Source organism: Syngnathus floridae, chromosome 5, assembly GCF_059516105.1.
Source record: "Syngnathus floridae isolate MCC-2025c chromosome 5, RoL_Sflo_1.0, whole genome shotgun sequence".
NCBI lineage: Eukaryota > Metazoa > Chordata > Actinopteri > Syngnathiformes > Syngnathidae > Syngnathus > Syngnathus floridae.
Window position 1 is genome coordinate 5,233,526 of NC_142417.1, and position 25,714 is coordinate 5,259,239.

The window sequence follows — 25,714 nt, forward strand, 5'->3', positions numbered from 1 at the left end:
GGAGCCCCCTTGGGCTTCAGGTTTGTAGAAAGCATTATTTCAAAGAGAAATATTTGCTCGTCGGAATGTTTGAAAAGACCATGACAGCTTCTCATTGCTCTTGTCGCAAGCAAGTCTCTTTGAAATGCAAAAGTGTGATGGCCTGAGGGTGGGTGGGGTGGGGGGTCAAACTCTTGTGTTAGAAAACTTAGCTTTGGTTGGATGACATTTGGCTTCAAAGCATACATCGCTCGCCCCCGGCTGGAGACATTGCCGTTACCTCGCTGAGGTTCTTGATCTTGCAAAACAAGTCGCTGGAGAAATACCCCGGTTATGCAGGCTACTCGGGCCTGCACTCTGGCCGGCCGACAGCACCGTCCGGTCCCCTTCAGAGCAAGCATAGGCCTCAACTGTGTGGACATGAGCCGGCCTCAAAACCAGTCACAGTGGACCTCAGAGAAGAACAGTGAGTGTTGGTGACTCAGGTGGGGATGTGCCAATGGACTTTAGTAGACAAAAGAAAGTCGCAAGCGACCACACAGCAAACGTTTTGGAGTCAAGGCTGCTGACAAACGGCGGGCCACCGTCTCGTTTTGCATGACGGGCTAGCGTGCGAGTCGCTGCTAGGCAAGCATCCGTTCGGTCTTCTTTCTGCTCGTTACGTAAGCCTTGGACTTTTTCAAGGCCGATGTGTCTCTGGACGTGACTCTCGAGTAATTGGAGCGGCACCCTGTTGCCGACGGGACGCTCGGGTAATTCGAGCGACGATAAGGCGGAGGTTTCTACACCTGAGGTGTCGCTTGGTGTATTGAGCGTGGACGGCGGCGTGCAGGTGCTGCGCCGGGCCACGGTGGCGCCTCAGAACATACGTCGCCCCGGCGGGACACGCTTTCACTCTATCCCGCCCATCGCCCAAAAAGCTTTGCTCTCATGACACGCTTCCTGGACATAATGAGCTCCGTGGGCGTCTTGAAATGAACGAAGGGGGGGAGGGCGGTCCTCGGCAGCCGCAACGGTTTTATCCACGCTAACGTGACTGCGGGGCATTTCGGGACTTCTCGCGCTACATCGGCAGGAAGTAACACTCACTTTGTTTTTATTGTTATTGCGCATTTGGATTAGTGACGCTCTATTTCAATTTTATTTGCATCTGTTTCACTAGGGGCCTTTTCTCTATCTTTATCAGCCACCATTTATACACCAATCTGCTTTTATTCGGGGTTGGGTTTTGTTTTTCTGTACCGGGACAGCAACTGGATTTTCTTTTTTTTAGAGGCTAAAAGAGGGCTGGACCGAAAATTGGGGCGGGGGTTAAGAAAAGAATGTTTAAATAGCTTCTAGAATATCAACTCTAATGCTGGAGGAGCTGAATTTTTTTTACTTACCATTTTGATTTTTTTGTCCTGGCGGGTGTCAACAAAAAGGTAGACTGTTTCTTTCTGACCATATTGGAGAGCTTATTTTTTCACACAAGACATTTGAGAAAGAGAGAAAAAAAGAGCTTCTTTTTTTTATTGTCATTCACAAACATTGACAAAGAATGAGTGCAAATCAGCCGGAGGAAGGAGAGGAAGAAGAAGAAGAGTACGAAAAAGAAGAAGGCATCCTTCACACTCACAATTTCTGAAACGGTATGCTCGATGGCGCTGTACATTGCTTTACAAGCTACCAGACAAAATCACATCCAAGAAAGAAAATGAGCGGAAGCAAAGAGCAACGACAGCCTCTTCTACATTCAAAATTACAGTCCAAGGGGAAAAAAAACGCAAAAAGAATTCCATTGCTAAACATCATCATCATCATAAGCTGGTCCACAATCATTTCTGTACACTTGGCACCAATGTTTGATTCTCCATATTTGGCAAATCGATGCTCATTTGCATTTTGTTCCTCATTGCGCCTCCCTGTCCCCTATTAGCAAGGGATCGTTATAAACAACGCATATATATACTTGAATGGCGTCAAAGTACAAATTGGGATCAATGCAAATGTTGGAAGTGAAAAGAAGAGAGCACTGCAAAATTCCGACGTTCTCCAATGTTGCTTGCGGTTGGCAGCGGCGCCACCAATGGCCAAGAAAATCCAATGAGAATAATTGACACCCCCCCACAAAAAAAGAAAATAAATCAAAGAAGAAATCCTCAAATACTCATAAATGGCTTGTCAAAGAAAATACGCCGCCTTGCAGGCTAATTGTCCCCGAAAAAAAATTGATTCATTGCTTTTGATTGATGCTTTTGTCTTCAATTTTTCCTGAGCTAAATTTATCTCGTACATACGTGAATGTCGTGTTGCCCAGTCCTGGCAAAAAGTCACAAAAACAGCAGCAGCAAAAAAGCTTTGATTCTTCTTTCCTTTCTTTTGTTTTTCGGAGCCAACCATTTGAAGGAGCATGATATGATTGTCTGTTTTGTTTTGCTTTTTGGTGGGGGGGGGGGTTGCAGCTCAGATGAGGCGCCTGTCAATCAATTGAGCCACAATGGTGCTTGATTAAAAAAAAAAAAAAAAAAGCTCACTTGGCAGACGACATTTTCCATTTTGGGGCAAATCATAAGCCAGTCATTACAAAAAAGAAGAGTAAAACTTTGTTAAAGTTCCAGAGAAGACGAAAGAGTTGACAAACTCATGAAGGTTCGTCACTTTCACATTTCAACGTCCGGAAGAAAGCATTCATGCGGTACGGCGCTGACAAGCAAAAGCTACGAGGAAAAAAAAAATAAGAACCCAACGGCCATTAAAGCTCAACGTGGAGAAAATGAGCCAAGAGGGATATACGGATACTGGTCACGCGCACTCAACTGTACAACAGTCGCATTGCCCGCAAAGAATCGGTCGAGGGTGGGCGGGTGCTTTTTCATTTGACGTACTCGGCCGACTTCCAGAAGTGTCCCGGGTGCGAAAGGCGGCGGTTGCGCTTGGGCAGCTTCTCCAGCAGCTCCACCAGCTTGGAGAAACTGGGACGCTCATCCTGCTCTATCGCCCAGCACAGCAGCAAAATGTCCTGACACGCGCACACGCACACGCACACGCACACACACACACACACACACACACACACACACACACACACACACACACAAGGGCGACAGTGGCCGAGAAACCAGCCAACGTCACGTCCAAACGCAGATGCCCCCAGCAGGGTTTCAAATACAGAAGCAACGGTTTGTGACATCATCACGACTCGCAAATGTCTGGGTCACGGCGCGCATTGCCCGGGAGCGGGAAGTGAAGGCGTGCTCACCAGGATCTCCTTGCCCATGCCGGCGTGGGCCAGGCTGGGCTTGATGCCGCTGCCGACCTGCCACATGATGACTTCGGCCGGCTGACTCTTGTAAGGCCACTCGCGGGCGTGCAGCTCAAACCACACGGTGCTGAAACAAGCAAAAGACGCTAGTATGAAAAAACAAGCCGGCGTCGAGTCTGCAGCGAGCGCTAAAGCGAATCGACACGACCGCGCTCCTGTCGAGCCGCGCTTGGGCTTCCTGTCCGTTTCACTGGTGACTTGAATTTCAAGCACCGTTTGTCCAGCGTGAGAGCGCAAAGGCGCAAGGTCCATCTGCGCTGCCACCTAGAGGTCACTCCCCTCCCCCCCCATGGCGCTTTTGCATATTCATGAGCTCACCCCTGACTATTTTTATCCGGCTCCAGCGTGACTTTCAGGAGCGGACGGACGGACGGGGCCAGGTGGGGCTTGTTGGTTATGCTAATTGCACCGCCACCGTTGCTGCTCGCTTCCTTTGCAGACTCCTTCAACATGCCGCCGCCGCTTTTTTGCACCACACAGAATAGGAGGATGAAGTTAAGCCGGCAAGTTTGCGCCTCCCCACAAGATGGCAAATCTTAGCGAGGTTTCATCTCCCACCGGGTCGCCGTTATTTTTTTTTTTGCTTGTTCAATGGCAACTTGGAATGGGCGGGGTGGAGTAGCCTTCAATTTTCTCCCTTTTGTTTGTGGCAGTAAGACAACCGCAACAAAGGCAGGTGTCGAAAGCCCATTTTACACTTCCTATCATTAGCCGCCTTTTCTTTTCTTTCTTTTTTTTTTTTTTTTTTTTTAATGCGCCACCGCACCAACTAATTAGCAGCCCCACTTTTACACCGCTGGCAAAACCTGGAAACTTTTACCCATAGTTTTACCCAATGTTTTCCAGCTTAACTATTTATCAGGAAGAAAAAAAAAACTTTTCAGAAGAATTACAGGAAAGTAGAAGGTGTTCTGATTTAGAGTCGGGCAAAGCGGCCTACCCGAACGCAAAGACGTCAGACTGCTTGGAGAAAGGCAGCTTGTCCTCCTCGGTATCGGGAGAGAGCTGGCGGATGATTTCCGGAGCCAGGTGACACAACCAGCCGCTCGGGATCCTCAGCTTGTCTTCTCGCCGGCTGTGCGGACAAAAAATACGGCGCCAGGTGTCTTTCAGGCCACCTGAGCTGTCGCGGGCTGTGAGCAATCAATCACCTGCCGGCTCGCAGGACCCCCGAGATGGTGAAGAGGCCGAAATCGGTGATGACCACCTTGCCGTTGTCATAAAAGACATTTTTGGACTTCATGTCCTTGTGGAGGATGCCTTTTGCGTGGAGGTAGCCCATGCCCTGCAACAAGACTTGAGGTTAGGGGGCCCACGGGATGAAGGTTTGCAGACAAACTCAAAAACGTCAACATCCCGCACGTACGCACGCATGCGCGTTACCTTGACCATCTCTTGTGCAATTTGTCGCGTCTTGTTGACGTCCAGGACGACCTTGATGTCGCGCACCACCGAATAAAGCGTTCTGCCCCTGCACAGGCTGCCAGCGAGAAAACACGCACGTGAGCGGAGAGGCTACTCCCTCAGCCGCTCCTTCCCTCCCTTTCGACAGCCCGAGCTTTCGAACTATACGAGCGGAACGTTGAATCCTTGCATAGATTGGATTGTTAGGCACAGAAAATGGTTTGGCTTTCGCAATGTGCTTCTTGGACCGAGCGTGCTATTTTTTCAATTACCGCATTCACGTTTGCTGATGCAAATTTCCCCCTTGGGGAACCAACCCAGTTAACTCAGCCTCAAACAAATGTGAGCAAAGACATATAAGGCAAGAGGAAAGAATAAAAGGGAGCCCAAACAAGAGTGAGAAGAGAGCGACATGGTGGATTGCATGCTCACAGGAAAGCCCTGGCGGCTGTTGATGATAGCTACCTGGTGATGATGGCCAGGTGCGGCGGACTCATGCAGGCACCCATGAAGAGGACCACGTTCTCGTGGCGCGTGTTGCGGTAGGCCATCACCTCACGCTTGAAGGCCTTGAGCTGGTCCTCGTTGTCGCGCTCAATGTCGATGAGGCGGACGGCCACCTCGCCGTGCCAGCGCCCGCGGAAAACCTTGCCAAAGCGACCCTTGCCGATCATCTCGCCCATCTCAAGCTGCTCCAAGGGGATGTCCCACTCCTGCAGGAAAATGCTGGTCTGGCTGGCCTTGCGCGGGAAGTTGCGGGCTGATAGCAGCGACAGGTTCATCTCCTCAAACTCGTCGCCCGACTCCTCCTCGTCGCCCTCGTCGTTCTGAAACGCCATAACCGCGCTCAGGGAGGCAAAGTGGACATTTGACTTTGGAGCTGTCGTTTTGTAAGAGCTCACCCCTGGAACGCCTTTCTTTCTCTGCATCCCGCTTAAAAGACAGCGGGAGAAAATTTACAACGCAGTCGGTCGCTCGTTTTCATGCCTAAGTTTGCGTTTCCTTTTGGTTCGCTCAGAAATACGGCTGCGGTTTAGGCCATGATGAATTTAAAACAAAAGTCCAAGTTATGAAAGCGGAAAACAGCCAGAGGGGGGCCGGGGGAACTAAATGGATGATTCATTCCGATTTGATTTGAAACATAATGCATGGCGAGGGTGCAAATGATCTATTCCGAGACGCCCGCCGGAATATTATTCAAGGCAATTTCCACGGCCGTTCCCCGAAATGTGTCATCGGTCTTGCGGGAAGGAAGCCTTTCCCTTTCCCTTCCCTTCCCTTCCCTTCCCTTCCCTTCCCTTCCCTTCCCTTCCCTTCCCTTCCCTTCCCTTCCCTTCCCTTCCCTTCCCTTCCCTTCCCTTCCCTTCCCTTCCCTTCCCTTCCCTTCCCTTCCCTTCCCTTCCCTGCCCTCCCCACCTCCCCTCCCCTGCTTTCCTTCCCTTTCCTTTCCTTTCCTTCTCACGACGCACAACTTACCCGAGGGCCCGAACGAGCGGCGCGTTTTTGCAGCCGTCAGACAAAGACAACGCGCAGCCACGAGCCGCTCTGCAAATAGACACCAGAGGAAAGATTGACTCACGTCGGAAGTGGGCTCCACTTCGATTTGAAGCAAAGGCTTTCCCTCCTCGCTGCAAGCAAAAACAACCTCGGTTAGAAAACTCCTGTTGTCCTCTTTTACCGTTTGCACTATTGGATTGGTCGAGATGAGATTGGATTAAGCATGGTATGCTGGTTATGATGATTCATTTTCCATGTTGTCTTGTCATGACGCCGACTATTCTGACGTGGACACGGACGTAAAGTTGTACCGTAGGAATCACGACGAGTCAAGACGGTGAGCGTTTGTCCATACCCGCCCGCATGACGCCACTGTGGCCCTTCTCAAGCTACAAGGATGCGTGCGCCGCGCCCTTATTGATGAATTTGGCAGGCGGCGTCTTGCCGGCTCGCTGACGGACGGCGACGCTGATCTAATCACGGTCTGGGTCGAGAGGCATCCCGTCTCCGCGTCTCCTCGTTCCACCCCCACCTTCCTCCGCCCACCCAAATGCGCCTGGCGTGGCTGGCGTAGCGTGAAGCCCACCGAGCGCTAACATTAGCCCGCCGGTGCTCATCTCTCTCGCCGCTCCACTGAGCTTCGCTCGCCGCTAAGACCCGGCCAAGATGGCCGCATCGGTGGCCAGAAACAGACTGAGGAAAAAACACGCCGCTAGTCAGGAGCACTCAATGTGTGCGTGCTGGAAAGCAAAACGTCTTTTTCGCCACATTCCGACACCGCCTTTTGGACACCTTCAAACCATTGCGAGAGAAACCAAAATCATCCAGGCGACTGTTCTCTCCGTTCATTCGCGCTTTTTTATCATTCCACCTATTCGCACTACAAGTTTGTTTTCGATTTATTCTCCCGCAAGGAGTCCAATCTTCTTTGGTGGCACTGATTTGACAAATTCTCGTTCGAATTTCTACAGAAATTCTGTACTTTGCGACGTCGCTCCCCCTCACATTTTTCATTTCACTTCCAGTTCAGCATCCGAATGCCATTTCACCAAAAATCACATTTGGCTGACTCACCCTGGCTCTGAGAGGACGGGATGCAGGACGACTTGCGGTGCTCTGCTGGGAGGAGCTTCCAGAGTGACGTCTAAGGAATGAGCACATGGGACAAAAGGTTAGCATGGACACGGGTGGTGACTCCAGTAGCGTCAGGACGCAAAAGGGTTAGCCTGGCCTCCTTCTCCCCTTCTTTTGGAAAACCACCACATTTGTTCCGACGATTGCCTGGAACAGACGCATCCCTTTGGCCTCCCCGACAAAATGGCCGCACCCCCTTTCTGGCCTCACACGGGGCACCGCTGGAGTAGTGTGGCGCCTTGTGTGTACCGATGCTTGAAAGCGAGTTCATTCAGTCAGTCAACGTAAAGGTCGTGCCATTAGATGGATGATTTTTTTTTTTTTTTAGCCAATTGGAATCACAAAACACTGCGGCAAATGCTAATGAGGAAGATGCATCCGCGCCAAAGAATAAAAAAACAAGTACAGTTTGTGGACTGTTAAGTGGACCATTAGTGAAGGAATCAGACTCATCCCGCACACTGTGTGCTTGTTGTTTATCGATAATTGTGTGTGTGCGTGCCAAAATAATTCCTTTCTGGTCATTTGTCGAGTATAATGCTGGAAATTTGGGGCAACCTCTTCGGAAGAGGATGTGCGCCAGGCAGCGCCAATGGCTCCAAAACTATTTGATTGTCTTCAATCGCATTTGGAAAGCACCGCAATTCCAACGGGTTCTTACCTGGAAAAATGAACTGCTGTTTGTACTTGAAATAACTGGACGCTGCAGAGAGACAGACAAGCGTTGTTAGGACTCGGGCTTTCTGTCGTTTTTCGCTTTCGAATACATAAAGAATTGAAAATGGTTTGAAAACGAATTCGGCCCGGGTCCCAGCCAGCAACCAACCGGTCAGGTTGAAGTGCTTCTGCTGTCGCGCTGACTGCGGCGAGGGGTGCAGCGGCGAGGGCGGCGTGGCGCTGCTGGGCGGCGGTGCCGGCGACGACGGCGTGGACGAGGTGGTGGACGACGGGTTGCTGCTGGAGTCCGGCTGGTACGGCGGCGGGACGTGATCCTGCGGGCGGACACACGCCGCTTGCTTTAGGCAAACGCAAAAAAAGCAGCGAGGTGACGGATGACGAGGCGACCCGTGTTTCGGAAGACTTCACGTTGACAACAAGGAGAGCATCATCCGGTCCTCATTGAACGTGTTGAAGATGCTGCCGTCTCGGTGGATCTAATCCACTCTATTTTAGATGACTCAGAGAAATTTGACATTCTCAGAGCGTCAACTTTTTTCATTTGGTGCTTTCTGAGGGTTTCTATTTTGTTCTTGAAGCAACTTCGGCACATTGACCAGGACATTGCTGCTGTCGTGCGTCGTCGCCTTGGAAACAAAGCTCATGGGATATGCTGCAACTGCTGAGGAGGAGGAGGAGGAGGCGGAGGAGGAAAAGAAGATGGAGAAGAAGATGGAGAAGAAGAAGATGGAGAAAAAGCAACAAAAAATGTGATGACCTCCACTATGTTTTTTGGAAGACCGGACTCGAAGAGTTCACCAGTCCGTATGCTGCGTTCCTCGTATTGGGAAGCAGAAGGAGGAGAAAAGGGAAGAAGCGGGCAAGGAGAAGGGGAAGATCACGAAAGAGAGGAGGCCAATAATGACAACCGAGAAGAGGAGGCGGCAAGCGTGTTGACTGACCTTGCTGATTTTGTTGGTTTTGGGCAGAGTCTGACTGACAAGCAGGTCGCTGTACCTGAGCGGGTTGTTGATGTCACACGGCACCGACTCGGTGCGCACCAGACGAGCCACTGCCGCCGAGACACGCGGTAACAAAAACAAAACAACAGTTGCGCAAAAGAGCGTCCAAACTCCTCTCAAATAGCGTTAATTACCTTGAGTCACTCCTTGTTGGTCTTCTCGGCAGACAGGAAAAGGGAGAATGCAAAAACGACAAATGAGGGCGTTTTCTTGAATAGCTTTCACTAGCGACAGAGACATTTCTTTCAGGAGCCAGCGGACAAAATGATCCTGAAAAAGCAGAAGCTCCCGTTTTGCGGGAAGCACGGGCGATAATTCGCTGCCATTGAACACCTGCCGCCGGCTAGCGTAGCTTCCGCGCTAACCTGCCATGTGCAAAGTTGCTGGCCAGTGAAAAGCATGCATCTCAAAATGAGGTTAAATTCTGCCCAAATATAATGTAAAGGATTTTTTTTTTTTTTTTCCAAAATTTCTGACTGTTTCGTTTCACCTTTGAGGGATTCTCGGCCGCCTCGCTGGATGATGAGTAGGTGGCAGGGCGGAGCTTCTTTGGTGCATTTGTTGTGGCACTTGAGCCTAAGTGTGTACACACACGACAATGACAGATGACAAATATAGTTTTTGACTTGGGTCTATTTTTGATACTGATGTCGCCCATACGCGTGCATGCCAAGGGAAAAGATGCATGGCGATGACATACTTGCAGTTTTTACATTTGAGCCCGAACAGCATTCCCTTGCCGCACACCAGGCATGTCTGTGACATCCAGTACTTGGTGGAAAACCTGCACGAGAAGATGACGAGAGGACAAGCGGACGGTCACGTTTGGGAGCGACTAATTGTTCATCGCTGAATCCGTCCATCGGTGAAGCCCAGACAGCAACCTTCATTCGCGCTGCATGGCGGTTACGCAAGACAAACACACACACACACACACACACACACACACACACACACACACACACACACACACACACACACACACACACACACACACACACTCACCTGTGTTTGATGGAGTTTCCCAGATCTCTTCGGGGGATCTGTGGGGACCAGCGAGGCACTGACAGCGTGTCTGTCGAGGCGAGACAAACGGAATTCCATCAAAAGGACATTCAAAGGCTTCCCACCCAGGTGGCCACCAAGCACTTGGTCAAAGTCAATGCAGTCAAAGTGCCCTCGGGCTCGCATTGCAACAACATCAACAAAAAGCAAGCCGTGACGTTTTGCCTCAATTTCGGTTGACAAAATGAAACGAAAGGGATCAAGGCAATATTACATCCAAATTCGGGCCGCCGGGATGAAACTTTCGAAACGGGTTCAGTTCTGCCGTGCCGCTAATCGTGCAGGAGGCCGACACTTGTCCAGAGACGAAGCCCCAGAAGAGAAGGCCGTGCCACGAAAAGGATCAAAGCCCACGGGCCGGACCTCTTTCAAATTCGGGCAACAGAGATCAACGTATACCCAATGATGGAATCAAAATGATAGCGACACCATTATTTTCCGCCATATTACATTTCGAAATCCGACCCTGTTTGTCGGCTTGTCATTCAAAATAATGAATGCTACGTAAAATAATGCGTAGTAGCATCCCTAGTCACGCCGCAGTGGCACAGTGCAGGAAGCCCCTGGACCTAGCTGGGACCTTTTTTTTTTTCATTGATCTGCCCGGAACTTGATGGATTTGCTTTTCTTTTTTTTAATGAGAGCGATAATGAGCAGAAAGGACGGCTGCTCCTCGTCAAAGCGCGGGCTGCGACAGTGACTCGCTGACAGATAATCTCATCTCATGGCTCCACATTGCCCCCCTCCCCGTCCCCACTCCACCCGGCCGCCCCCTCTTCCTGCTCCCGCGGCCCCCAGGGGGGTTGCCGTCTTCACTCGGCACTCCGATGCGCGTCTCAATTACACTCAATCAAGATGATAACTCAATCCAGAGCAAAGGGGGGCGGAGGGGGGGGGGGGGGGGGGCATGATTGGACGCCACGCAGCACCGCTTCTCACGCAGCGTCCTTGTGCGCGCGCGTGTTTGTGGCTTTGATTACGCTCCTGCCTTGACTTAAGCGCTTCGTTTGTAGCCAGAGCAAATTCACTATACTTTTTCCCCACGGAATGTGGATGCAACCAGTAGGACGCGAGCCACTTTAGCGAGCCCTAGAGTAACCACAGGGACAACGTTGTCATGCTTGTGCTTTTTCTTCACAGATGTGCAAAAGCCTCAGCAAGCGCTGCCATTTCTCGCCTTTAGCGAAATGCCCCCACACGACGAAAGGCTCCTTTTCCAATGAATCGACTTGATTGATTTTGTACCAACGGATGCCGTTTCCTCTTCATGTTCGTCGCTTTTGTAGGCGCACTCTTTGCCCCGTCGCCCCGCATTTAAATTTAGCACGTCCTCACTCCCGGCCAATTTCTCCGCGCCGGGTCTCAATGGGACCCCCCGGTCGGTCGCTAGGAGACGCGTGACGCAAGGAGGCAGCGGCAGCTTTGGGCGCTCTGGAGTGGCTGACGTCAGCCCGCAGAAATAGCGGGAGGGGGGAGGGGGGGGCGTAATTTTGCATCCGGACAAGGACGTTGGTTGACAGGGTTGATAACTTATTTTGATCTTGTGATTATTTTGAAGTGCTGACTTCAAACTGTCAATTCTACCTGTGCTTGCTATAAACTTGAGTTGTGCTCCACCCGGGACTGGAAACATCTGTTGCTGACCAAAGAGATAAGACCACATCTGCAACCTGCTGGAACCAGTTGGCAGAAATGACCCCAGCAGAAGCTTTCAAAAGATAAAAACAGTTGGAAGTTGCTGCCAAGCACTTTTGTGCTGCACAAAAGTCATGCTGGAAGCGGGAATTGGCCAAACTGGCTCTTGTGTGGTTCTTGCATAAAAGGTAGAGCGGTGAGAAAAAACTTTCCCGCACAGGAGCTCGATGGACGGTGCTGAGGACGGCTTGGGCCAAATTGGGACTCCCTCGGGCGAGGAAATTGTTTGCGCCGACAAAGCGAGCCGGATGACAAAGCGTCCCTGCAGGACGTCCCGGCGTGATGACGACCCTCCGTGAAGTGCGCCGCACCATTATTCCGCCTCACGGAACGGATGCCTTTTTTTTTTTTTGGTCTGATGCCGCTAAATCGGCAGCAATATGTCAGCCCTATCTTCCCTTTGACACCAACTCCATTATTCTACTGTTCAATCGGCGCCGTCTCCGTCTAATGCTTTCCGCGCCATTCCCGAAGAAGGCATTAGCGGCGCGGCGCGGACGTTGCGACAGCGCCTCGGCTCCTGTGGCGTGCCGCCCGCCTCATTGTTCACCGGTGGCAATTTGCGCCGGCCGGCGGGGACCACGCTTTACGTCTGTCCCCGGAAAGCACAGATGGATTATGGAGATGAGCGCCATTACGGGCCGGCGAGAGGCCCGCCCGCCGTGACACGCACAAGGACCAAACTATAAATCTTGCTAAATGAGAATTGAAGATGGAGGTGGGTCTAAATTGTTTGGGATCCCCAAGATTCTTCCAAGACTTTCTATATGAAGAAGGTGCACCTTTAGGTAGGGAGGCGCCAGATTAAAACCGCTGCATCTTGGTGGTGCTCGTGTTCCGATACTCCGTAATTTGGCACCCGGGCCGGCGGCGATCTAGAATCTTTTGAGACAAAAGGGTCTTGGATGTTTGTGGAAAACATGCTAGTGTGAATTGCCTGAGTGACAGTTTAAAGCGATGAGATAATCTCATCGGATATTTGCTTCTCTCTCGCTCTCAGAAAATGGCCAAATTAGATTTTTTCACCTCCTGTCTTTTTGTGCGTCGAGGCAACGAGTGTAAAGGAGAAGCGGTCTCACTTGCGGAGGGCGTTTCGGCGCGCACGGGCGGCGTGGAGGGCACGAAGGAGGGTAGGAAGAAGGATCTGAGGCAGCGCTCGGTGTGCAGGGGCGAGCGCTGGCTGGGGAGGAAGGTGGGCAGGTTCTCGCAGCTGCCCACGCTGCCGTGGATCTGGAGGTTCAGCGGCTTGCTCTTCTTCTTGACTCTGAGACACAAGACACAACGCAAAGGCTCAGTTCGCCGTGCGTTCCTCTTCGACACACATCAGCGACCGCCGTCATTTGTGTCCTAATTTACGACTCTCAAACAGCCACTTTGCCTCACTGACGCAGCGGTATTCAGTTCACCAGCAAATATGCCGCTATATAAAAGAAAAAAAAAAAAAAAAAAGCACGGATGCAGCGACGCTCGCTTTACTCGTCACAAAGACCCCTTCTCCCCCTTCTCCTCTAAAAGTCTGAGTTTCGCAATTACAGCGAGGAAGCGGTGCGGCGGCCTGCGGGTTAGCGTTTAGCGCCCCGACGTTAGCCGCCTTTGTCAGCGCTTCCCATCAGGCCACTTAGGCGGCCTCTCGATGCCCATGAAAGGCTTTTGGATCTCCGCCTCCTCGGATGCGGCGCAGACGTGAAAAGGAGGCGTCCCCATTTTGGGACTTTTTCCAAAGACGTTTGAGAGTTCATTCAACCTCGAGGAGATTGCAGCAGGCTGCACACCCACACCTGGCAATAGGCGCGAGTGTGTGTGTAGGGGTGGGGGGGCCTGCATGCGTGTGTGCACGTGCACGCATTGCGTTGCTGACGCAGATGGCAAACCGCCGCAGGAGAGCACCAACTAACGGCGAGGAGGACATACTTCGTGTCCAAGTCGGATCAAAACGTACAATTGCACATTAAAGTATCACGTGCGCCTCATCATACATTGCGCGGCCCGTTATTACTACAAGTCATTTATCATCTTAATGAGGATTTAATCCAATTTTGTCTGACTTCAATCCAAGTGTTTTAATTGACTCGCCGCCGCCGCCGCCGCTGTGACGCCGCATCTCATCAAGTCCTGCTATAACCGAGGTAACCGTGTGCCGTCGCCATGGCAACGGCAGCGCTCGCCTCGCGCCCGCAGCCACCGCTTTGCTCTCCGCAAAAAAAAATACATCAAAAGTCCAAATTTGGGAAATAGTTATGGATGACATGAATACAAATTGACATTGTTGTGGCTGGAAAGGGAAAATGATGAATGTTGGAAGCGTTCGAAAGGCTGACGTGCCGACAAAAATGTCTTTTGAGATATCGGGATGCCTTGCAAAATTGGATTTGGATGACCTGACTTTTGTGGCTTTTGCCCTTGACTTTGCCTTCCCCGGTCACAAGCGTGAGCTGAGTGTTTTTGACTTGGACCAGAAAACTGCTACCGTTTTGCAATCAAGCGCTTCCCGGGGGAGTAAAAGGCCCGGGCATGTGTGACTGCTTGGTCATTTCCTGCTGAATGACAGCCATGGCGGTTATGTGTCCCCAGCCCAGCTCAGCCCAAGTCCAAGCACCCCCCCCATCCGGCCCCTCGGGCTCGTAAAATACGTCCGGCCGCCTCGCCTAAGCGCTGGTGGAAATTCACAATCACGACTCTGGCTGTTAGCGCTCGTTAAGGCCGTCGAGCGGACGGATAACTGCCGCGGGCATCCGGTTGCCGGCTGTGCACGGCCATCAGGTATGCGTTCCGGGAAAGCTTGCCGCACGCAACCATTTTGACTGGATTTTCGAGCGAACGTTTGGTAGGAGGAAAATGACTTTGGATTAAAGCGCAATTGTGGCTGCGAAGAAGGCCGGGGAGGGACGACGGCGGTGGATGGACGCAGGCACGCCGCAATTGATTCTGTTCTGACAGTTTCTTCTTCCTTCGTGGCTTTTAGCTGGTAAAGATGCCAGCGATGAGATTCGTCGCTTGGTGTGCCACATTTGCAAAGACGACAAGCTCCAAGCAAACATGACATCACCAATGCAAGACTCGAGTCTATTGCGTGAGACTTCAGGCCCGTTGCCATTGCCGAGGTCCGGGGGTGCATCGGACTACCCTGTCAGGGACATCAAAGGGGTTGCGTGGCTCGCGCACTTCGCCAAAGACGCTCCGAGAAGAATTATTGAATAGTTGCAGGTAACCATGGCGACGCCCGCTGTCGACTCGTACGCGGAGGAAGCGGTGCCGCGTGGAAACGGCGATGCGCGGGGCATAGGTTGCCATAGCGACCGCCGCACCGCAGCAACGGCGACGAGCAAAAGCCAAAGAACAAGTGAAGCGCGCCGAGAGGTTTGACAGCGGCACGCAAATGAAGGAAAATGTTATTTCTTGGTGTTATATAAATATTTCGATAATCATGCGTTCATTTTGTAAGCTGCCTGCAGGACATTCAAAGAATTACATTGAAAATTACTTTCAAAATGACACATGGAAAATAAGAATCTTTCTAGTGAGTTCTGAATGAGTGCAGACCACTATCACGGATGACTATCAGTCAAGCATTTCCCCAAAGTGACGGATGGCGTTTGCGCTGGCGACCTTTAACGCCCCGCCCAGGCTGATAACGAACGGCGACAGCGGAAAGAGCCCTCGCCGCCCAAAGGGGTCGGACCGGGGCCAGTCGCTTGGCCTTTCGTCGCGCTCGCATTAATCGATTCTCTGCCGGCGGAGGCGACTAAAAAGTTCCTGAAAGAATATCGCCGCGTCGGCACAATGAACGCCTGAAAAACAACAACGGACAAACAGGCAACAACAACAAACTCGAGGCTTTGAAGCCCAACTCGGTTGTGCGAGAGCAAAACGTCGGTCGGCGTTTGGAAAAGGGAAAACACGGCAGAAAAAACGGTTTTGTTTGGCTGGACGTGGCTGCTGCTGCTCGCCGCTTTGTTTGTGTGTTTGCCCTTTTGCTCGCCGGCAGATGGATGGCCAAAAGTCAGGTGGGTGGCACCTTACGAAGAAGAAAAATCATCCGCACTGTTGACTGGTTCTTTGATTTTGCGCGCCCTTCTTGTGGTCGAGCGTGTGGCGCCAAGATCGAAAAGCATTGCCTCGTCCGGTGACTTTTAACATTTGACGGGCCATTTGCAGGGTAGTGTCAAAGTTTGGGGAAAATTCAGCCCCTTGAAATGCGGTGCTCTCAAGAGCCACGCCCCAGAGGCGGCACTTGGCTACCACCCCGCGCTCCTTTTCCTGCTCCCTAGTCGGGTGACAACTGGCGCTGACAGCAAGCCCAAAAAAAGTAGCAGCTGCACCTGCAGCTTTTTAATCAGCTCTGGCCTGCGAGCGGCTTAATTGGCCGGGACGCAAGTGAACGCCGGCGGGGATTAGCCGGCGACCCCGCCAGACATTCAGAAGGCTGGAAGACACCTTGGCCTCGTCTGCGCCAAGATGCCAGTGGATGATGACGGAAAAGCGCTAAAAGCTCCGGGTTGAAAAGCTGAGGTGGGGCCGGCGACAAACTTTGCAGACCGACCGGCTCAAGGTATGCATTTGTGTGAGCAAACCGAGTGAAAGTGAAAGGCTGGCCTGGAGCGACATGCATTCCGAAAAGCTGGCGAGGAGAAAATAGTGGCCATTCAAAGTGTGAATGACGCACAGCACTAAATGTCGCCTTTGTTTTCCTGAAAGGAAATGTGTGGCGGAGGTGGCGTGCGCTTTGGCGGTGTCCACTTACTTGGGCGCGGCGGCGGTGGTGGCGACGGTGGCGGCGGCGACGGTGGTCTCGTCCAGTCGGTTGCCCAGCTGGAACTCATGCGACTTGCTGCGGTGCAGCGCGGTGAAGCCTGGCAAAAGGTGGAAGAGCTTGCGGCTGGGGGGCGGCGGCGTGCCCGGTGCCTTGACTCTGTTCCTGCGCCGGACGGGCGGCGTCGTGCTGTTGAAGATGGACGGCGTTTGGGGCAGTGCCTGGCCCAGGTGTCTCTGGCGGGGCGAGGGCGGCAGCGAACGGGGGCCGCGGTCGGAGGTGGGCGGCGCTCCCGCGGCAGGGCCGTCCGCCGTCAGGTGCTCGGCGTACGGCGACGGGGCTCGGGGGCCGCGGCACCCGTGCCGCTCATGCCCCAACTGAACTTTGGGGCCCTGGGACAGCTGTAAGCGGATCCACTGGTCAGGTTCCGGCTGGCACACAGGCGTGTTCTCCTTGCCCGACTTGGAGGTGGGCCACTGGATAGAGCAGTCCGTCTTGGCCTGGCTGCCTGCGGGGGGACACGCCCACAGTTTACCACAGCCGTGGAGAATGAGACAAACAGCCAGTGGTGGCGACTCGTAAGTGGCGATAGGAAAACCAAGCTTCAAATTTGCTTCATGAACCAGTTGCTGGGTTTTCCTTCTCCTCCGGACGGCGCTCTCTGTTGGACGCAGTCAGCGAGACGTGCTTAAAAGTCCATCTAGGTTGCCATCTAGAGGCATGAAAAATACAAGCGCTGCTTCGCGAAGCAAATTTGAAGCTTTGTTTTCCTGCCGCCACTCGCCAGCAAACGCTCAAATGTTGTATTGCGCAGCAGTACTCGACCAACAGGCGCACCACATGGGATGCAGTGGCGATGAAATGGTGAGCCAATGGCGCCGAACCGCTCACATTGCATCGACGAATTCGCCTGCTTGTCAAACGGTGTTGAGCAGCAAAGGCCGTGCGCGGCGGTCAAATGGCGGACGCTCAACCAAGCTGAGTCCGAGCAGCCGAGCGGCTCGGACCAGAGAAAGCCGAGAAAGGGGCATTTCTCTCTCTCTCTCGCTCTCTCTCTCTCTCTCTCTCTCTCTCTCTCTCTCTCTCTCGCTAATATCCTGGCTTTTTGGGTCGTCGTGTCATAAGCGGAGGCATGCTCAGCGTGACGGCGGCCGGCAGATGAGCTTCAGATGGAGGCGGGGCGGCAAACATACTTTACCTCCATTGGTGTGCAACTTATCCTCCTCAAGTTGTTCTTTGGAGGGAAAGAAAACAAGAAGAAGGAAAAGTCAAGTCAAGGCTGGCCCAGCCCGGCCCTGCCTGGCCCGCACATTTGCACATGCACCTCAGCAGGATGCGCTGGTATGCCACTGAACCAGCTTGGAGTTTTCTTTCAAGGAATTGCTCAGTAAATGGTGATTTTTGAGCACCACAAAGCAACGGGCCCTCCGATTGTTGAAGCCAAAGCAAGGAATCGCCTCGCCTACGCTTCATATCTCGCTGTTGTGCCGTCAAAATTCGAGACGAATCGCAAGACTCCGCTAAAGTGTCGTGCGAAAGCTGGAAAAAATGCAAAAGTCGGTTGCCCCCGCACTGAAGGGCGTGGCTTTCTTTGGCGGCCGCCGTCGTCGTCCCCGCGGACGCTCACTCCCGTCATCGGTTATTTTCTGCTTTGCCTCGTCTCGGAGGAGCATCAAAAGCTAACTTCAAACGCAAAATCAACACCGGCAGCATCAACTGAACTCAAAGCAACATTTGGAAAAAGAAAGCAACACAAGATTGTATCAAAGGTCCCGTAGGAGTTTGGGTGGCAAAGGAGCCTCATCTACTCCACGGGAAATCCGCAGTTCATTTTGGGATTGGCAGAAAGCGTCACATTAGCCGCACGGACGCCCATTGAGCTCGACGGGCCGCGTCAAAGCGCGTCCAAACTTTTGCAAAGTGAGACTTTACTGCGGCTCCCCTCGTGACGGTCATGCCCGGCAAATGTCTCGTTGCCAAGGGAAACTGGCGTCATGGGGCGGAACTCGACTAACGTGAGGCAACCCAAGTGCCGATTAGTTTCTGTCCTGCCGAGATGGGCCGTGGGCGGCGCGGTAGAACTTCTCCCAATCCGACAAATAGAAACGGGACCAAGCGGCCGCCTTTCAGCAAATACCACGACGAACCTGCGCCGCTTTGTGATCGACGGCCGACCGGGCGACCGAGCGACCAGACTTTCAACTCAAGTACGGAAATAAGTCAAGAGTTGAAGAGCTGTGAAATTATAAAAATGCAACGTTGTTCTTTCTCGGGACTTTGTCGGGTTGAGGCCAGCCTTGCCTGGCATTGGTTGCCAGGCAACTGGATAGTAAAGATGCAGTCAAATACAAGTCAGAGAAATAAATCAAAAGAATAAGACGGTCATTCTTGTCCCAAACAAAGTTGAAGCGTACAGGAAATGCCAACGTGCGCCTGTCCTCGCCGTTCGTCAAAAATGAGAGCCGGTTGGGAATACGGCCTTCTCCAACCCGAAAAGCGCCGAAACCATACTTTTTGGCCGGACCGATGACATCGTCCCTTTTCTTGACTTGCTTCGGACAACGCACGAGCCTCCTCTTTCATTTGAAGGCAATTTTAAAAGCTGAGGCAGAAATCACGTGGAAGTCTGCCCTTTTTTTTTTTGCCCAAATTGGCCCAATACAAGCGTCGGAAGCCACTTTCATGTTGATATTCGCTGTCCATGTTTTGGAGTAGACTCGCGGAAAGTGACAGGAAGAAACTTTTTTCCACAAGTCATGGAGGACTGCTCCTAATAATCTGCCGTGTAGGGTGCGTGCGCGTGTGTGTACATGAGTCTGGATGCGCGGCGGAGTGCACGCGCCTGGTGAGTCACGCCGTTTGCGTCGGGCGAAGCGCGGTCCCGAGAGCGGAGAATCGCATTCGTTTCCCTCCCGCAGCCATCAGGCCAGTCGCAATTCCCGGCGCCGCGGTCTCATCCTCTCGGACCGTGTCTAATCCGGCCGGATGGTGAGCGACGCCTTTTACGTAAGGCAGCCAGCCGCCCCCGCCCCCACCCCTGCCCGTGAGTCAGCGGGGCAACATATCACACGGACGGCATCTGTAATCCTCGGCTTAGGAAACGGCAAACAGGCCCCTTTGAAAGCTTTGGAAACGGCAAACGGGCCCCTTTGAGCTTCTGGGTCTCGAATGGGGGCAGGGTGGCTCAAACCATGCTGTGTCATTTACATACACGCAACGTCATCAAGCAAAGCCAGCATGCAAAGTTCTTCAATGAATCCGAAAGATTGAGAGTGATCTTTAGATGCCCGTCATTGTCAGGTGCAGGCGTTCCTAATGATGTGTCCAGTGGGCCCATGTCCCCCATGTTGACCTTTTGGCCTTTTTTTTTTGTTTAATTCCATGCACCATCCGAGCCGAAATAACATGCAGCCGCCGCGGTCAGCCATTCGTTTAACGACCTTCTGCTGCCGTTGTTTAAACGAGGGGAGTGGGGGGGGGGCCCTCCGTGCGTTCGTCAGCTGCTTCGCCTGCTGCCCAACAAGACGTGTGTCTGATGGTTGTCAATTATGAGGGAACGACATGATGGACGACGGAATTCATATTTGAATAGAGCAATTGAAGAAGTGGGCAACAATGGACAGTCATGATGGTGAGACAAGACTTCATTGAGTCAAGAGCCAACATCATGTTTATGCATAGATGGACTGTCCATCCATCCATCCATCCATCCATCCATCCATCCATCCATCCATCCATCCATCCATCCATCCATCCATCCATCCATCCATCCATCCATCCATCTATCTTAAAAATGTAATTGATTCTATTTCTTAATTACATTTTACTATTGACGATGGACGTGTCTATCCTGTGTAAATACAGAATGTGTTTTCGCACATTAATCGTGTGTTGAGTGCAAAAAGCCAAGGATAAAGACTTTTGTATGCGAACACATCATCACTTGCAAGCCAAGTGAGTCACTTGATGAGCTAATCTGATTAATTATCTGACTTAATTAGATTCTGCTTAAGCGTGCAGCATGCGCGAAGGCAATAAAAAAATGGCGGGAGGCCATCCACGGAGATGAATGAAGGTGGCTTGCTGTAGCTGTTTGTTGTGAGGTTTTCTTCAAAGCTGTCCATGAGAATGACTCGCGTGTTTATTTATTCCTTGCCGATTGGGCACTGGAGAAAGATGCCAAAGGATGCAGCGCGGTCTTTGCGCCGGCCTAACCCTCACCAAAGCAAGTACAGGATTATAGCGAGGCTCTACTGCCCCGCCGGATCAATTTGTGGTATTGCAACGGTATTGCAAGGCTGGTCTTTGCCGCCCCCTGGTGTCTTAATGTTAAACGACAGCGCTAAGCAAGAAAGCTTCAACAATTATGAATGGTCGTTTTTTATTTCAGGTCACTGTGGTTTTATATAGAAATGTTTTATCAAAGCATCTGCAATGGGTACTCTAGGCAGATTTTGTGAAATCCTTTTTTAAAAAATGTGGGGATGAGAAAGACCGAGGCGGCTAATGGAAAGCAGGTGTGTTTGCTAATTGTTGGCAATTGGAAGGCTGATGGCACTGCAACGTGACACTTGAACCACCTACGCTACGAAAGGCAGCCAATTAATCATCAGCACTATATATTGAAAAAATAAAAACATCATAAAATAGTGTGCCAGAACCACACAGCAGTGGTTCTGGCACACTAAGAGTATCCATTTTCTGAACCGCTTAGTCCCCACGGGGGTCACGGGTGTGCTGAAGCCTATCCCAGCCGTCATCGGGGGGCACCCTGAACCAGTTGCCAGCCAATCGCAGGGCACACAGAGACAAACAACCATTTGCACTCAGACTCACACCTAGGGACAATTTGGAGTGCTCAATCGGCCTACCAAGCATGTTTTCGGGATGTGGGAGGAAACCGGAGTGCCCGGAAAAAAACCACGCAGGTCCGGGGAGAACATGCAAACTCCACACCGGGAGGGCTGGAGGTGGAATCGAACCCGCACCCTCCTAACTGTGAGGCGGACGTGCTATCCCAGTGCGCCTTGGTCCAGCTTTCAATAATTGGAATCATTGGTTAATCTGTTGATTATTTTGTCGCTCAATTGAAAATGTTTTGGTTTCCTTCCCTTTATTCAAAAATAGGACATTATGTCAAATTGGTTGTTCAGAAAAGATAAATTAATTATAATTCGGTTACTCCTTTGTCCATATGTTGTTGCAAAAACGACCGTCATTGTTTTCCAAAGTAAATGTAAATATTGTATTTTGAGTCAACACAAAGAATATCAGTCTTCTTTTATTGCGGATGATGGAGATTAGGAAATATTTACTCTTGACAAACCGACATTGTGAGGATTTGAACCGTTTTGATTGAATAAAGAAGCTCACGATCACTTAATTTATACATCCATCAGTTGTCAATGAATGGATTAATCGTTGAAACTCTGTACATTGTACAATAATCCCTCGTTTATCGCAGATAATTGGTTCCAAAACCACCCGCGATAAGTGAAATCCGCGAAATACGGTCACCAACAAGAAGTACTGGGCAGGCTAACAAGTTAGCGGAAAGATGCTAATTTGTGATTATGCTAACGCACGAAAACGGACTTCTAAAGGAATGTAAACGAACATTTGGAGCAATACTACATTGTCCTAAAGGTTAGACACGTTTCCTCAATTTAGAAGTTTTATTTTTCATGTTTTTTTTTAATTTAGAAATATAATCCGCGATGTAGTGAAGCCGCGATAAACGAAACGCAAAGTAGCGAGGGATCACTGTATTTGTTATCTCAGCTTATCAGACAGTCAGTCCCTGAATGCACCACAAGATGCTTCTGGTTGGTGTCCAAGAAAAAAAAACCTTTTTTTTTTTTTTTTTAAGTTTGCTTTTATCCGCTTTTCTATTCAAAACGCAATGATGACTATCGTCATTTCGTTCTTGTTTTGTTTTTCCACAATCAGTGTTTTACTTTCGGATTTAACACTACTTTCGGGTTTGCTCTCACGCCTGAAAATAATGACTATAAAATGTTGGAGAATCATTTTAACGGAATGAACACATTTTGGTGCTGTTATTCGGATTAATTTTCTTTAGTTGGGGGACGGTAGGGGTGAAACCAACCTTTAGAAGAAAAAAGCGAAAAAGAAAAGGTTTGAGATTTGTTCTCGCATGGCTGTTGTCAAGCACTGACTTTAGTGCGCATTTAGTGCCACCCGCAGGAAGAGAGAGGGAAACAAACTTGTGAGCATTCCCTGCTCCAGCTAACTTGCAGGCAGGCAGACAGGCATCTTACCGAGCTGATGTGCCCTCCTGAGGCTGGCCAGCGAGGCGTTGAGGCGGGCGCATTCCTCTCCGTTGGCACCGAACTTTTGCAGCAGCTCGCACACTTGCTGCTCGCTCATGTCCAGGAGGCCCTCCAGCGTCACCCCGGCGGGACTCATGTCCTGCGGCCACACGACAGTAACACTTTCAGATGTGTCCTTCCGATTTCCATCAAGCAGGCTCACGAGGAACATTTGGAAGGCGTGACCTGGGCGATGGATGGCTTTGGATGGGCACTGATACTGCTGTCAGCAACCCTTCCATTCATACGGATGCCCCATTCAATGCGGATTGACCGATCATGTTTAATCTTTTCTCACGACTACACAGCAAGGTGATTCGGCCCGGCTGACCTTTTGGTTATACTACGTACTTTGAAGACAAACCAACCAAGCAACCAACAACACAGCTGGCTTTCTGCCACTCAATTTTTGTTGTTGTTTTTTCACGGCCTTCTCGCTCACCTGCGTGACCTCCTTCCTCAGGTTGACGATGCGGAACCAGTGGCCCAGGCGAGGGAAGTCGTCCAGCTGGCCACCGCGCTCCTCCAAGGCCACTTTGCGCTTGCACGACAGCTGCCGGCTGAAGTATTTCACCAGCTTGCCCTGACAAACAAGATGGAAGACAAAGTTGGACGACAACATGCACGCACGCACGCACACCACAGCGTTGCCTGGGGGGGAGCGCGTGACCGGACAGAATTAAGGTTGGTGAATAGTGGTAAAGTTTGGGAAAGTTTTCTGTAACTTTATGGAAGAAATTCTTAGGATAGTAATTGTCTGGGAAAGTTCACAGCCGGTTTCTGGAAAAGTTTCAGTCGCTTGGAGGAAAAAAAAGGTTTGACACACTTCTGAAAAGGTTTCTGTTCGTGGAATTTTATGCTTCATTTCTGGCAAGGGAAGGTCTGCAAATGTTTTCAGCAGTTTTTGAGAAACATTTTTGGTCACAAAGTAGCCACTATTGTCTTTATCTGTTCGGGGGCGAAATCAGTCTGAATTTCTTTTTTGGAAAGAATAATAGCAAACAAGGCTGGCAACGTTTTTCAATGAGCCTGCAATGTTATTTATTTGTAGTTGTTGTTTTCCGTATCGCTGTTGGACATGTCATGGCTTTGGTTTATTCTTTGACCTCACTTTGCTTTTTAGGGCTACCACCAAGTGAGCATTGGTGGTCAGTTGAGGACCTTCCCTTGGAGAAAACAAGTAACACCTTCGTGCCAAGCTCACCCCGCGTGTCGACGGCAGCGATGCAACATGTCGGTCAAGCCGAGCGGTTCCCATCGACATTTATTCTTTTCTACATTTTAGATTTGCTATTTTTCCTTTTAATTGAGCACAGCAGCCGAATCGGCACTTCGACTCTGACTTTGCTTGTCATTTGAAACATTTGAGAGTTTGAACTGTTTTTTGAACTTTTATGTCGGTAAAAGAGTTAATTCATCATTGGCGGTAGTTTAAATATAAAGAGTCTTTCCTTGTTTGTTTGGTATGTGCACAATTAAGATAAATCGGCCTTTCCGCTTTTACTTGAGCACTGCTTGGCTAACAGCAAAAAAGTCACACCTACTTTTGTAGCTAATGACATTTGCGACCCTTGACTTTTTTCCCACTTAGTTTTATGCATGAGCGCTACACCTTTTTACACAGGGTCTTTTTTTTTTTCATTTTTCCACACAGGTCTGTGCACGTCAATTTAATTGTCCTTACATACGGAGTGTGAGTACTTTTGCCACCCCCTTTGCATAACGAGCAAAAGCGGTGGAGGAGGGCGGGGGGCGTTTACATGAGGGGGGGGGTCATCTTTTCTTCCTCGTGTCCACCTGCAGAATACAACTGCAGCCCCCTCTTTTTTCTTTTTTTTCTCTTAATTTGCAGCTAAGCTCCGAGTTACGCAATGAAAGCAGGAAACCACTTGCACGCACGCGCTTGCTCGCTCACTCACTCACCTCGAGCGTGCGCATCTCCTTCTGCGTCAAGTCGTTGGATGTGGCACATTTGGTCCTCAAGCCCTCCAAGCTGGAGATGCTGATGTCGATCATGTTCTGCACCAGCTCGCACTGTTGCAGCGCTTTGTGCGCGTTCGCGCGCGCCGCACGCGGGCCGGTCTCGTCCTCGCTCATCGTTCCCATCCACGCACATGCACGCACAAGCCTCTTCGCTCTCCTCTCCTCTCCTCTCCTCTCCTCTCCTCTCCTCTCCTCTCCTCTCCTCTCCTCTCCTCTCCTTTGCGTGCGTGCGGCTGTTGTCACGCGCGAGGAGAAAAGATCCAAAGAGGTGGCAGGAGGCGTCGCGGCGACGTTATTAACGGCTCCATCACGGATGAAGATGACGATGCTGATGCTGCCTCATCACGGTGGTGATGGAAGAGGAGGAGGAGGAGGAGGAGCTCGCAGGATGGCGGCCGGCTGGCCAGCAGTACGACGACTTAGAGGGTCGCGGAGGCTCCGAAATGGAGAGACGCAGTAGGGGGATGGGAGGGGGTGGGGGTGGGCTTGGGGTGGGGATGTCCCTCAAAGCGGTTCAAGGCGATTTGCAAGGTGGTGATGGTGCGGGGTACTCCCCCGACATGTTAGCTGTCTATCAAAGCAGCGAAAATCTCGCGAGATCACAACCGAAACTCCGAGGGCGGGGAGGGGGTGGAAAAAAGTACAGTTCCAACTTTGAACTCTTCAGCTCATTGCTATTTCAAAACGTTTTGAAAGTATCAGAAGAAAAGCACAAAATTTGTTTGGACTGACCTCGAATTTCCACACTTTCCTAAATTATTATACGCAGTTCCCAAAATTAGCCGTCGGAAATGGATGGATGGTTTTAATTTTTGTGGATACCCTATTTACAATACCTAAGCATTCCTCCCACATTCTAAAAACACGATTCCATATTTGGGGTAGGCACATG

General features: G+C 51.0%; 1 protein-coding gene and 1 long non-coding RNA gene across 2 annotated transcripts; one reads left to right on the forward strand and one right to left on the reverse strand.

The window, feature by feature from the left end:
- Window positions 1-1,474: 1,474 nt before the first annotated feature.
- On the reverse strand, window positions 1,475-25,375 carry ksr2 (kinase suppressor of ras 2). The gene is made up of 21 exons (XM_088375978.1): window positions 24,763-25,375; window positions 23,282-23,422; window positions 22,789-22,939; window positions 17,706-17,741; window positions 16,499-17,015; window positions 12,837-13,021; window positions 10,003-10,072; window positions 9,698-9,781; window positions 9,488-9,573; window positions 9,132-9,152; window positions 8,938-9,047; window positions 8,145-8,310; window positions 7,980-8,021; window positions 7,259-7,328; window positions 6,267-6,315; window positions 5,153-5,514; window positions 4,667-4,763; window positions 4,435-4,568; window positions 4,224-4,358; window positions 3,221-3,350; window positions 1,475-2,980 (listed from the first exon to the last, which is right to left on the reverse strand). The coding sequence occupies exons 1-21, from the start codon at window positions 24,943-24,945 to the stop codon at window positions 2,834-2,836; spliced, it is 2,916 nt and encodes a 971-aa protein (XP_088232104.1). The 5' UTR covers window positions 24,946-25,375; the 3' UTR covers window positions 1,475-2,833.
- On the forward strand, window positions 22,730-24,488 carry LOC148397705 (uncharacterized). The gene is made up of 3 exons (XR_015858584.1): window positions 22,730-23,151; window positions 23,303-23,523; window positions 23,963-24,488. It is a non-coding gene; the product is annotated as an uncharacterized LOC148397705 (long non-coding RNA).
- Window positions 25,376-25,714: the final 339 nt, after the last annotated feature.

Bases quoted from the DNA above. Each gene is read 5' to 3' on its own strand.
- ksr2 (XM_088375978.1), bottom strand. From the start codon at position 24,945: ATGGGAACGATGAGCGAGGACGAGACCGGCCCGCGTGCGGCGCGCGCG. The intron at 17,742-22,788 runs GTAAGATGCCTG...TTCCCTCCAAAG, and splicing joins CAGGAGGGCACATCAGCTCG to AACAACTTGAGGAGGATAAG. The intron at 3,351-4,223 runs GTAGGCCGCTTT...TGCTTGTTTCAG, and splicing joins TCTGACGTCTTTGCGTTCGG to CACCGTGTGGTTTGAGCTGC.